General features: G+C 35.0%; 1 protein-coding gene across 1 annotated transcript; it reads left to right on the top strand.

Annotated features, from left to right (window-relative positions):
* Positions 1 to 1,098: 1,098 nt before the first annotated feature.
* On the top strand, positions 1,099 to 13,367 carry LOC106063161 (uncharacterized). Its single transcript, XM_056022733.1, has 6 exons — positions 1,099 to 1,190; positions 2,815 to 2,936; positions 4,275 to 4,457; positions 6,541 to 6,810; positions 7,690 to 7,923; positions 11,652 to 13,367. The coding sequence occupies exons 2-6, from the start codon at positions 2,823 to 2,825 to the stop codon at positions 11,850 to 11,852; spliced, it is 1,002 nt and encodes a 333-aa protein (XP_055878708.1). The 5' UTR covers positions 1,099 to 1,190; positions 2,815 to 2,822; the 3' UTR covers positions 11,853 to 13,367.
* Positions 13,368 to 14,540: the final 1,173 nt, after the last annotated feature.

Raw genomic sequence — 14,540 nt, 5'->3', positions numbered from 1 at the left:
AACTTCGCTGGATCAAAAAGAAATGAACTCCGCTGGATCAAAAAGTAATGAACTTCGCTGGATCAAAAAGAAATGAACTTCGCTGGATCAAAAAGAAATGAACTTCGCTGGAACAAAAAGAAATGAACTTCGCTGGATCAAAAAGTAATGAACTTCGCTGGATCAAAAAGAAATGAACTTCGCTGGATCAAAAAGAAATGAACTTCGCTGGATCAAAAAGAAATGAACTTCGCTGGATCAAAAAGTAATGAACTTCGCTGGATCAAAAAGAAATGAACTTCGCTGGATCAAAAAGAAATGAATTTTGCTGGATCAAATACAAGGGACATCGAGAGGATATGGTGCAGTCTAAGAGAAATGAAAAAAAAATGCGGAATATTTGTCCCACTTTGTTGGTTGGGTGGTGCCTGACATGTAAAGTACTAGGATTCGAACGTAACAATCTTCAATTTTATTTTGATTTCAAAACCAATGACCACTGTTTGATGTTTACATTCACTAGACTTTTGTGAAAGAAAATTGATCAAAAAGATTCTTTAAGTTGTTTTAGAACAATGATCAAGGAATTCTTTGGTTCTCTGTACATATGGAGCTAAGTTGTTTTTTTCTAACTAACCAAGGTCTCGCCTGGCTTCACATTTACCTACAGTCTCAGTAGGACTGCGTCGAGCAGTTGGCATTAGAGAACCCAATCATGTGTGAAAAAAAAAACCTCATTGTCCCCCTGTGCATTGTATGCAGAAACACGATTGGACAGATAATGAGGGGCGGGGGGTGCTCTAATCTACTATGTAAGGGTGAGGGGCGGGGGTGCTTTAATCTACGTATGTAAGGGTGAGGGGCGGGGGGTGCTCTAATCTACGTATGTAAGGGTTTATGTATGTGTCACTTGAAACCTAGTAATGACAGATTATGGCAGTAAAAAAAAATCACATAAATATCTTGATCAAGTGGCAGTTGACTTCGAGATAAAATTCAGATTGACGTCGATCAGAGGAATAGCGTGTGACTGTGTGACAGTGTAGTCATTAGTAAAGTCTTTGTTTAAATGTGATATTTTATCAAACTTCAGAGTGAACACCTGTCTTAAAATCTAGATCTGTGTTGTTTATTCTCTTGTATAGCACGACAAGATCTGTCTCTACACATAAATAACATTTTTCTAACTGTAGGATGTAATGAAAGATTTGGTATGTTTTATTTCTGTGTGTCAATATAATAATCACTATATACATTCATTAAATTGCCTCCACAAAAATGTTTTATGAAAGTGTTTTAACAATATGGAAACATATGCATGTCGCAACTGGGTTTGCGTAGTGAAGTGAAAAACTGCATTCGTCTATAATCTTCTGAGTCGAATACATGGTCGTTATTAATACGTCACAGAATTCTTCTTCACAAGAATTACTTAGTTTAGTTAACTTTTACTGACCAATGAAAGAGTAAAAGATGAGTCTGCTTGTAGTCGTGTTAGCTGGTTCTGTATATGATGGCTGTCTAGTGGTGCGGTTAGAGCGCTGGACTGTCATTTGTATTTATCGATGGTCCCGGGTTCAAACCCTGCCCGCATTTGATTTTATGATTGAGAAACAGGCGTCTTTTCCTTGAACTCGCCCAGAGCTGATGGTAATTTTTTTTTTTAAATTCATATCTTAGGATGGCTGCCTGGTCGTGCGGTTTGATCGCTGGACTGTCGTACTGATTTATCGACGGTCGAGAGTTCAAACCCAGCCCGCTCCCATCCCCCGTCGTCCTGCGGGAGGTTTGGACTAGGAAGTAAACTATCTTCAACTCTGAAGGAACATCCGAAAACATATAAAACATTTTACAAAAACATTTTTATTGTCACCATCACTCTCCACAAAGTGTGGTCTATGGCTATGTCTTTCCAGTAGTCAACATCGATGTCCACTGTTTTGATGTCCTGTTTAATTCTACAAATCAAGGTTGAAGGTGACCAGTTTTCCTTCTGCCAGTCGCAAGTAGCCAATATAGAATGACTTAAGGAATTCTTTATACTCCTTAAAGCTGACATGATCAATCTGAAGCAAGCAGGCGGTAACTATATCGGGGAGACCTGTGTAAGCAAGTCTCCCAGTGTTGCTCTGTAATTTTCAAGACACTACAGAAACAAAGTGAATGGAATGAACTATTTGTCTCAAATGACCACAGGTTGCCTTTCACAGGCCAGTGTTCAGACAGGGCCGGCCTTAGGGATAGGTAAACTAGGCAGCCGCTAGGGCTTCTGATTGGTTGGGGGCCTCGCTCAGGATTTTAAAAAAAAATTTTAGACAAAAAAAAAGCGTAACTTGGATCAAATCTCAAACATGGCGAAGCTCTGTTGCTGTGTGACTGCTAAAATAGCTCTAAGGTTTTATCATGACTCAAGGTTTATTAACAAAAGTTTAGATTTACTTGTTAGACTAGCAATATGTTAGAAGACCCGAATTCACTTGGATTATAATATTCTTTTGTGTGAAATATTCTATTTCTTGAAATATTTCTATTTCTTGATGGCTGAAGTTGCCAATATATATTATAAAATAGTATTTGTGTTCAATAAAATCATGTCTGCTCTGCTATTGTTTGTTAGTGAATCTACATGTTGTGGTCTTATAACTCAGTAGATCTAGATGTGCACATACGCAACAACAAATTTTGGTGTGTACAAAGATGTTTAATTAATACAACAGGAACATTCTAATGATACCAGAAGAGGTTTTACATTACACAAGAACGACGCTCATTCAAATAAATAGGGCGTTACACCCAACTGTACTTTGACTTGAATGGTTATTATATAAATTGCAGGTCTCACCATGCCTCACAGTGGTTCTCAAAGGAAGTCTACTAGTGGTGTATCACGAACGTTACATTCAAGGTCTGCTGCACCATCAACCACGGGGCGTGAAAGCACATCTGAAGATGATAAGGTCAGAGTTGTCGATGATAGATTTACCCTGATTCTTTGACCCTAACAACTTGGTTATAAATAAAGCAAAGCACAGGTTGAAACAGGAGCAAGAACTCTAATGAGATACATCCAACAAGAATACTTTTATTTTGAATACAACTAATAAATAGCTTTGTTTTGGTAGTAGTCAGGGGCGGACTGGATGTCCAAATCGGCACGGGCATACTATACGATTCTGCCCACTTACATGCATATGAACTGCATATTTTCTTTTCTGCCCTCACAATAATAAAAGATTTAAAAAATGCAGCGAAATCTGAACGCATGTATGCAAACCTAGGTTTACATAGTGGATTTCATTTCTACATGTAATAGACTTAGGAACTTTAGGAATTTTTAAAGTATGAAAAAAATCTACAGTTTAATTGCAATCTTAATTAGATTATTGCATTATATCGATACAACTAAATAAGGGAAACACAACACTTGATGGCTGCCTATTCGAGCGTGACGCGCTCTGGAGTGTCGTCTTGATGGTCCCTGGTTCGAACTCTGCCCGACCCCCCTCCTTCCCTCCTGGTCATTCTGTGGAATGTTTGGGTTATTTTGAAGTAACTACCAATATTTGTAAAGCAAAACAAACTAAAAATGTAAAAGGTAAGCATGGTTCAGACGTAGAAACTAAATTAGAATATGTGGCTAGTATTACCTAGTTAATTATGCAAAGATCTTTTAAAGTGGCTCATTCGGCAGCCCGGTCATTCGCCCGGTTGACCCAATAGCCAGTCTGCCCCTGGTAGTAGTTATCAAATGAAAAGATCGAATTCACCACGTCACCAATGCCCGGCTTTCTTTGTAGACTTGTCTTTCAATGTCTTTCGACATTTCTTAATAATAGTGTCATGTTACAAATGTTTTCTCACCTTATTACATAGCTTATATCAATTCTCTCTGTCTGTCTGTCTGTTGGCTGTCTGTCTGTCTGTTGGCTGTCTGTCTGGTACAATTTTTATACACTCATATTCTCTTACACCTATTCTCGGATCAAATTAAAACTTTGCACAATTATTTGTTGTACCTAACAAAACAGTAATCAATTTAAAAAATCAATAAGTTAATTAATTATTAGTTATTAATTATTTTTGTCGGTATTGAAAAAATGTAAATTGTGTTAATCATTATCGTACAGATAATAGAATTCTGAGAGCTTGTGTTGAACTTATTTAAGACCATAACCATAAAATAGAACATATTGAGCGACCAAATAGTTATATATATATACACCCTCATTTAATATATATGTGTACGTGTATGTATGTTTAAGTTTAACATTTATATTTGAAATTTCATACCAAAGACCACAGTACAGCATTTTGAACTGCTACACTATGATTGGCCAGATCTACCGCCTATAGCAGCCATGAAGGACGCTGTCTGCAGGAAGGGAGTCAGTCGAGGGATTTCTTATTTACTTCCGGTTGATAAGGGAAGCAATTCAATTAATTGTAAATATCGAACCGATCTAAGGGCGATGTTTCAGGTATGCACTCAATATTTGTCATAATTTTCGTGACATCAAATCTCTAGTTTATAAAAGTTTGTTTTTGTATTCAACAACAAATAAACAAATGTAACAATAATGTAACGTAAATCTAACGTTTTCTTTGAGAAGCATTTAGACCAAAAAAGTAATAAAATAATAAAGCAATAGTAAAAATTGTACGGTTACGTCCCTTACACCGAAAATAAAATCAAACTACGTTTCCCTCTCACTCTAACATGTCGATACATCTGATCATTGTTGTTGAATTCAATAACTTACTCATAAAACATTTTATTTATAATTATATTCTTCCTTTGCACTGATGGCTGCCTGGTCGTGGTCGTGTGGCAGGCGCTCTAAACTGTCGTCTCTATGGTCCTGGTTCGAATCTTGCCCGTCGCCTTCCATCGCTTTTCTGTCGGAAGTTTAAAAATCTTCAATTCTGAACCGAAACATATAAAAACAAACAAACAAAGAAACCTCAACAAAATCCAAAAGGCAAAAATGAAATAATTTCAATAGAAAAGAGCCCAAAAGATTTGCACATATTTTTGTTGTATGTTATCTTATCTTATATAATACAGACATTACTTCAAAAAAGAAGATGATTACGTCCTACGCGTCATGCATTTAGTCATGCATATTAACCAATGACTTAAATTCTGCCAAGTCACTGGTTTTCCTGGCTAGCTCAGGCAACCCATTCCATGCTCTAATAGCACTAGGGAAGAAGGAGTATTTGTACAAATTTGTCCTAGCATATGGGACGAGGAATGTGCCTTTATCTTTGTGTCTTTCAGAGTATTTTATTAAATTTTGTTTTTGTATTTGAAGATTATGGTTCAGTGTTTTATGTATTATTGCTACTTTACTTTTGAGCCTTCTGTCCTGAAGGCTTTCTAAATTTAGTGATTTTACTAAAGTTGTTACTCTAGTCAAATGTGAATATTCGTTTGTTATGAATCGCACTGCTCTATTGCTCTATGTTCTATTGATGGTCTGTCTCTTGTGTGACCATCTAACGATTCAATGCACATATAAATGAGGGGGTCGGATTTATATCGTCTTACTTTCAGAGTTATAAATTGTTTATAACTATACATTACATTATAACAATAATCTAGTTCAACTTGCGTGTTTCAATGTTTTATAGAGATTTGGCTGAGGAGAGAAATGTTTTATTTGTGAGGGTGTGGCTATACAATGTTTGATCAAGCTAGCCATGATTTAGAAGACATAAAGCTAGCAGTATTTGACAAGAAATAAAGCTAGTAATATTGACAAGAAATAAAGCTAGTAATATTGACAAGAAATCAATATTGGACAAGCAGTAAGACTAGCAAAGTTGAATTGAGAATCCATTATTTTTAGATTTTTGATTATTAGAGATGTTGAAATTCAAATATACAGCTATGAGCTTGGTTGAATATTGACAAATCATATTCACAAGCTGAACACACGATAATGAACAGAAACGTTCAACTCAACTTGTATTCAGGCCTATAAAGAAAAAACTTGTATTCTTGAACTGTAACTATTTATATTGTATTCAGGCCTATAAAGAAACAACTTGTATTCTTGAACTGTAACTATTTATATTGTATTCAGGCCTATAAAGAAAAAACTTGTATTCTTGAACTGTAACTACTTATATTGTATTCAGGCCTATAAAGAAACAACTTGTATGCTTGAACTGTAACTACTTATATTGTATTCAGGCCTATAAAGAAACAACTTGTATTCTTGAACTGTAACTACTTATATTGTATTCAGGCCTATAAAGAAACAACTTGTATGCTTGAACTGTAACTACTTATATTGTATTCAGGCCTATAAAGAAACAACTTGTATTCTTGAACTGTAACTACTTATATTGTATTCAGGCATATAAAGAAACAACTTGTATGCTTGAATTGTAACTATTTATATTGTATTCAGGTCTATAAAGAAACACAAAGTAGTTATAGCTATGGATGAACGAGTGCACTAGACAAGAGGACACATGAAAGTGGGTTATGTCCATAACGTGATAATGAATGAGACATGAACGATTGATTTCTTGTATTCTTTCAATGTCCAGGAACCATATGTCCAAGATGACCATCAGTACAACGACAGCCTTATCAGCATTAGATCAAAAGTCCACTTCCTGACCAACCAAAGCCAAACTAGGTGGACACCACAGCTGACCAGAAGTGTCCCCATTAAGCTCAACACGGCCTCGGAGAGTGTCAGGAAGACCTACTCACGCTCGGCACCTGTCAACGGGAAAAGAAGTGGCCTGGGCTATGGCCTGGCCCCCAGGGGCGTGTACGGCCTACCCTTGAGAACACATGCTCGAAAATCAGAGGTGGGTGCAAAACTTTGACTGGTTGATCGTTAGAAGCTGAAATGGATATTTTTCTAAGAGAAGTTAAGCTTTCCCAAAGAATCAACTGTCAGATGTTTGCATACAAAAAAATTTAGCTGGGTTCGGGGGACAGTAAATATTATTTCATCAGACTCCACATATAGGTTACATAATGCCAGTTGCAACATATTTGCTGTATTTGTAATTAGCCTATTTTATCTATAACATTGGGTGTAAGCATAGTCATTTATGTATTGAAAACGATGCTCTATCAAGCAATAAATAAGGGATTCAATTTCTATTGCTTACGGAGCTACTGGTAATGGAAAGATATATGTGCTGTTTTCTTTCAAAAAAACAAAAAATATTTGTAAATAAATATTTCGCTCTATTTCATTACTCTGCTAGTTTGTTTGTAAATTATTTTTACATGTTTCGGATGCTCCTTTAGAGTTGAAGATAATTTACTTCCATGTCAAAACCTCCCGCAGGACGACGGGGGATGGGATGGGACCGGGCAAGTTTGTTTTGTTTTTGTTTGTTTTGTTTTTTTGCTAGAACTGCCGAAAACTTCTACATCAAACATTGACATGAATAAAGGCAATTAAATATGCCTGTAATTTATTGGTTGGACAAATGTTTCACGATTGGTAGGAAAAGACTAAATATTATTCTAAGACATGTTTAGGCCATCTATAAATAATAGAGAAATCTGTGACATACGTACACATGTCTAGTTAAAGATATGAAAACAATTTGTGGCAGACAAAAACATCTTAACATTGTAGTAAAGCTCAGTAAATGTCTTTATATTTTATGTAAGCCTCAGTAAACATCTTTATGTTTTAGCTCAATTCAGTAAACATCTTTATTTTTTAGCTAAGTCAAGATCTGGCGAAATTAAAGAAAGAAGCAGATGACATCATCAGCCAAACTTTAATGGAATCAGACACAGGTCCAGTTATTGAGAAAGGTCAGGAGGTCCCCAGCGATAAGACCTTCGCTTTTCAGACAGATTCATGTGGGTCAAACTGCCCAGTGCAAACTCATTTGTTTCCTAGGGTCCATGGGAATACTGGCAATATGCCAGTCAGTACTCTAGATACTAGCCAGGTAAGCTTAGACCGCAGGCATTTTGGGGGAGATGAGGGGGGAGGAGGTGCTGGTTAATGCACGATGGGTAGTTTCGGTAATCTAGACTGACCGGGTCATCTGTTTCTTTATCGGACAGGTGGACCACCAAAGTGATAGTCTAGGGTTATGGACCTTTTGCCCAAAATCCAATGGTTGCTAATTTAGAAAACATGGACAAGGGAAATAACAAAGAGACCACTGCATCTGGTACATTGATAAGTGAAAGAACTACGCGATGTCTGTTATGTGAGCTTTGGTTGGAATTCCCATTCTCTGAAACTTCTTGGTTTGAGTCTAGTTTTGAGTTCAAGACTTTGTGAATTGTTTTTAAGTATCTATCATCTTTTGACAACAATGAGGGAATACTTGCACTATTGGCTTCATTTGCTTTTTATCCTATTTATTTAGGAACAAACTACTGTTGTATTCATGTAACTTTACCAAGCATTGCTTATTTTATGCATGGACCAAATGAAAATGTTTATGATAGTTCATTAGGAGAAAGGGGGAGGAGAAAATCAATAGGAACAATCCAATGGAAAACGAAATACAGGAATAGCTGGTGAATAATAGCTGGTGAATAATAGCTGGTGAATAATAGCTGGTGAATTATAGCTACATTTGAGTTCTAGACAAATCAGGAACGTTTAGGTTTTAAGAAGTGAGGTATTTCTGGTGCTGGGTTCAGCTTTTAGAAATCATTTAGATTTATTTTTTTTAAATAAACCAGTTGTCAGCAAATTTTTTACTCCGAAATAGTATCTGGGTTTTTCTTGGCTTTCATTTTTGAACACAAAATGTAACCAATAATCTAGTTCAACTTAGGTGTCTCAATGTTTTATAGAGATTAGGAGACCAAAAATGTTTCATTTGTGAGTGCAAGACGTTTTATTGGAGGGTGTGGCTATACAATGTGTGATCAGGCTAGCAATGTTTTACAAGAAATAAAGCTTTCAATATTTGACAACCAGTGAGGCTAGCAATGTTTTACAAGAAATAAAGCTTTCAATATTTGACAACCAGTGAGGCTAGCAATGTTTTACAAGAAATAAAGCTATCAACATTTGACAACCAGTGAGGCTAGCAATGTTTTACAAGAAATAAAGCTATCAATATTTGACAACCAGTGAGGCTAGCAATGTTTTACAAGAAATAAAGCTATCAATATTTGACAACCAGTGAGGCTAGCAATGTTTTACAAGAAATAAAGCTTTCAATATTTGACAACCAGTGAGGCTAGCAATGTTTTACAAGAAATAACGGTTTCAATATTTGACAACCAATGAGGCTAGCAATGTTTTACAAGAAATAAAGCTATCAACATTTGACAACCAGTGAGGCTAGCAATGTTTTACAAGAAATAAAGCTATCAATATTTGACAACCAGTGAGGCTAGCAATGTTTTACAAGAAATAAAGCTTTCAATATTTGACAACCAGTGAGGCTAGCAATGTTTTACAAGAAATAAAGCTTTCAATATTTGACAACCAGTGAGGCTAGCAATGTTTTACAAGAAATAAAGCTATCAACATTTGACAACCAGTGAGGCTAGCAATGTTTTACAAGAAATAAAGCTATCAACATTTGACAACCAGTGAGGCTAGCAATGTTTTACAAGAAATAAAGCTTTCAACATTTGACAACCAATGAGGCTAGCAATGTTTTACAAGAAATAAAGCTTTCAATATTTGACAACCAGTGAGGCTAGCAATGTTTTACAAGAAATAAAGCTTTCAATATTTGACAACCAGTGAGGCTAGCAATGTTTTACAAGAAATAAAGCTTTCAATATTTGACAACCAGTGAGGCTAGCAATGTTTTACAAGAAATAAAGCTTTCAATATTTGACAACCAGTGAGGCTAGCAATGTTTTACAAGAAATAAAGCTATCAATATTTGACAACCAATGAGGCTAGCAATGTTTTACAAGAAATAAAGCTATCAATATTTGACAACCAATGAGGCTAGCAATGTTTTACAAGAAATAAAGCTTTCAATATTTGACAACCAATGAGGCTAGCAATGTTTTACAAGAAATAAAGCTATCAATATTTGACAACCAATGAGGCTAGCAATATTTTACAAGAAATAAAGCTTTCAATATTTGACAACCAATGAGGCTAGCAATGTTTTACAAGAAATTAAGCTTTCAATATTTGACAACCAGTGAGGCTAGCAATGTTTTACAAGAAATAAAGCTTTCAATATTTGACAACCAATGAGGCTAGCAATGTTTTACAAGAAATAAAGCTTTCAATATTTGACAACCAATGAGGCTAGCAATGTTTTACAAGAAATAAAGCTATCAACATTTGACAACCAGTGAGGCTAGCAATGTTTTACAAGAAATAAAGCTTTCAATATTTGACAACCAATGAGGCTAGCAATGTTTTACAAGAAATAAAGCTATCAATATTTGACAACCAATGAGGCTAGCAATATTTTACAAGAAATAAAGCTTTCAATATTTGACAACCAATGAGGCTAGCAATGTTTTACAAGAAATAAAGCTATCAATATTTGACAACCAGTGAGGCTAGCAATGTTTTACAAGAAATAAAGCTTTCAATATTTGACAACCAGTGAGGCTAGCAATGTTCTACAAGAAATAAAGCTATCAATATTTGACAACCAATGAGGCTAGCATGTTGGATAAAGAATGCCTTTAGAAATGTAACTAGGAAAATCTGCTCAAACTAATTTATTAGGAGAGAACTAGAAGTGTTTCCGAAATGCCGGGTTAAGAATTTTTCTATGAAACAGTGTTTCCCAAACTGTGTTTCGCGGAACCTTAGAGCTCCTCGAGGCCTGACTTGGTGTTCCACGAACAATTGGATTGATTAATTAACTTGTAGGCCTCCACGTGAATTAGTTTCTCTAAAAAAATACACAAAGCGTTGAGCTAAATACTCAGAATATACGAATGTTCCGTTAAGGGAAAAGTTTGGTAAAAACCGCCCTAGAGCTATAAATAAAAAGAGGTGAGACTACAAGTATTCTTCGCGAATAGACATTAGAGTTAAGATGGTGGGCTAGAAATGTTCTCGAAGGGTTTTATAAGAAGACATTTTCCATAGGGAGATGGGATTATTACTTTACAAACTATTTTGTGCGATCTTAGTTAAACGGTGGAATTGTCGGAGGGAATTATTGTTCGAAAATCCATTTCGATGCTGTAAATATGTGCACAGCCTGTTCGGGTCGTTCTGGTAATGAATAAAACAATTATAGTAGCTGTAGGAAATCTATTTGAGTACAACTACAAAAATTATTTTGGGTGAAAAAAAATGTTGTAAACCATTGAATCATTGTTTTTTAAAGTTGACTCATTGTTTTTAAAAGTTGACTCACTGTTTTTAAAAGTTGACTCACTGTTTTTTAAAGTTGACTCACTGTTTTTAAAAGTTGACTCCCTAGTTCCGTGAAGGGCGGGGGCTTGTACTGAGTCAAGAAAAGTCGTTGGTATTTTTCTCTACGTTTATAGACCTCAGATAGGGTTGTATTATTTACAAACACACAACAAACACACAACAAACAACAAACACACAACAAACAACCAACAAACACACAACACACACAACACAAACACACAACAAACACACAACACAAACACACAACAAACACAAGCGAACCATAAGTTCAAACCATGGAACACGTTTTTTGTGTGTGACATTTAGAAAGTTAAAACTGTTCATTTGAACCTTCAGATTGATGACGCTGACCTGTCCACCAAACAGAAGTACGAGGAGTTTCGCAGTCTGCTCTCCAGGAAGTGTCAAGTGAACAGAGTCCCAGAGCGCTATGTTTCTCCTTTCCTACACCAAGACCGCAACCAGGACATCTGGAATTGGTTACATCATGGAGAGACTATCAGTGAATTCGATTATTTCATGTCCAAGTGTGGTTGAACCAAAAAACGCTGCATTTTCACGCCTGTATGTTTAGGTCGTTTTATGACGGTTTCAAAAAGTTAAGTTTCAACAATTTCACGACTATTAATTGGACTTAAAATACAAAGAACAATTATCATACACAATTAGTGGGGAAAACATGACTTCACTTGTAAAATAAAAAAGGAACAGTTTGCAATAATTTTGGACGGAGTATTAATGAATGGGTCAGTCCTATTAACTCTTCAAAGTTCCAGTGACATTACAGCACTGTAGATAAAGTGGGTGAAGCTTTAAAGAGGCCGTTAGTGAGGCAAGTTTCTAGCGAAGTTTGTCCTTTGTAAGGTTATCAGTCAGACATCTTCTAATGTAATGATTTGTACAAATGTATTCTATTTTGTAAGTTACACAAAGCAGAGGTCATTGACTTATTCTCCTGAGTGTTGTGTAAGTGTGTGCCTGCCATAAAGAAGAAGTTATTGACTTTGTTAAGACTACTTGAGATGTTTGATGTTATATTATATGAATAATATATTATATGAATTATATGTTATATGAATAACATTATATGAATTATATGATATATGAATAATAGATTATATGAATTATATGTTATATGAATAACATTATATGAATTATATGTTATATGAATAATAGATTATATGAATTATATGTTATGGATTTGCACGTGTGTTTGTTGCTGTTGTTTCCAGCCACTGGTATTCAAGAGTTAAGAGTGAGATTCGTGGTGTCTAAAGTTTATAGTGCAAATATCCTATAAAACTGAAATATGCCAAATTTTTTTTAGCCTTTTTTTATATTCTATACATAGTCTATATGTATATGACGCAGATTTTAAAAAAATTGTTTCTTGTCCTAAAGAGTAATGGTGCTCAAACTACGGCCCCAGGTCCATATTCGGCTAGCTAACCGGCTCCTCGAAACTCCTGCCCTCTGTACTGTACATAATGGTGAGCCTCGGTTTTCACTATTCGACGATTTATTTAGCGTTGAACGCGTGTTCCATTTTTAAATGGCCCCAAGGGTACAAATAGTTGACTACCACTAGAGCTGGTGGTTATCTATATTATAAAGTAGAATGTGAGGGGTATGTATGTATGTTACTTATAGACATCAAAACCGCTTGACCAATCTTGATAAAACTAGGCAGGAATGTTCCTTGGGTACCAACTTAGACCTTAGTGAATGTATTGTAGCCCTCAAAAAAAAATAAAGTTGTCCGACTCTATTACAGCTATAGTATTTTATGGATCTAGGCCATGTCTACAATGTTGACATAAGAAAAGATAGAAAGGATTTAGACCTAGATCTAATTTTAAGAAATACACTTTGCGCATATAGTTTTTTACTTTGACACGTGAAAATACAAAAGAAGATTCATTGATTTCATTATGTAATAAAATTAACCTTCAATTTTGTGTTTCAAAAGCATTTTTTACATAAATTAGTTCCTGATATCTGTGACTACAGATTTCCTGACGAACATTCTTTCATTAGACAATACCGTAATGAATCACGTACTAAATATTAATTCGTTTAATTGTTTACTTTATAATCCCATCCCTAGATATAAAACTCTAATTCAACTCTAAGATGATAAAACTTCTCTTCGCACAGATAGTTTTATACTTTAACACATAAACATATTAATTAAAGTCCATTCATTTCATATTTTGATCAAATAAACATTCAAATTTGGTTTTCTAAAGCTACATTCGTTTACGAAAGCTGCGAAGCCGAGTTAAAGGCCTAGATCTATATTCATTCATGAATCGCGTACTAAAAATTATTTCGTTTAATTGTTACTTTATAATCCCATCCCTAGATCTAAAACTCTAATTCAACACTAAGATGATAAAACTTCTCTTCGCACAGATAGTTTTATAATTTGACACATAAACATATTAATTAAAGTCCATTCACTTCATATTTTGATCAAATAAACATTCAAATTTGGTTTTCTAAAGCTACATTCGTTTACGTAAGCTGCGAAGCCGAGTTGAGATAGGCCTAGATCTATAGTCATTCATGAATCGCGTACTAAATATTATTTCGTTTAATTGTTCACTTTATAATCCCATTCATATAACAAAGCTATCGCTCTTTTCGTTTTTAATATATAAGAATGTATCGACTTCGGGTAAACCCATTTTCGTAAAACTAATTTTATTTTCGGAGCGAAAGAGAAATAACGTGAAAGGATCATTAGCTACGTTTAACATACATCTAAATCCAATCCACTAGATTATTCAAAAGCATTTTATACATAAATTAATTCCTGATATCTGTGACTACAGATTTCCTGGCGAACATTCTTTCATTAGATATTACTATTACCAAATGGTTACACATTAACACATCTCTCTACTGAGTCTATTCCTAGGCCTAGGTCTAAAACTCTTATTGAACTCTAAGATGATAAAACTTCTTTTCGCAAAGATAGTTTTATGCTTTAACACATAAACACACTAATTATTGTCCATTCATTTCATATTTTAATCAAATTAACATTCAAATTTGTTTTTCTAAAGCATTTTTAATACATTCGTTCGCTGTTCGCTAAAGCTGCGTAGCCGTGTTGAGATAGGCCTATTTTCATTCATGAAAAAAAGTTCACGCATGCGGAGCACAGAATGAACTCTATAAAAGCCAATGTTTAACTCTAGATTAGTCTAGATCTAGATC

This window comes from Biomphalaria glabrata, chromosome 1 (genome assembly GCF_947242115.1).
Source record: "Biomphalaria glabrata chromosome 1, xgBioGlab47.1, whole genome shotgun sequence".
Classification (NCBI taxonomy): domain Eukaryota; kingdom Metazoa; phylum Mollusca; class Gastropoda; family Planorbidae; genus Biomphalaria; species Biomphalaria glabrata.
Note: the sequence above shows the minus strand (reverse complement) of the source record. Positions and strands in the feature narration are given on the sequence as shown.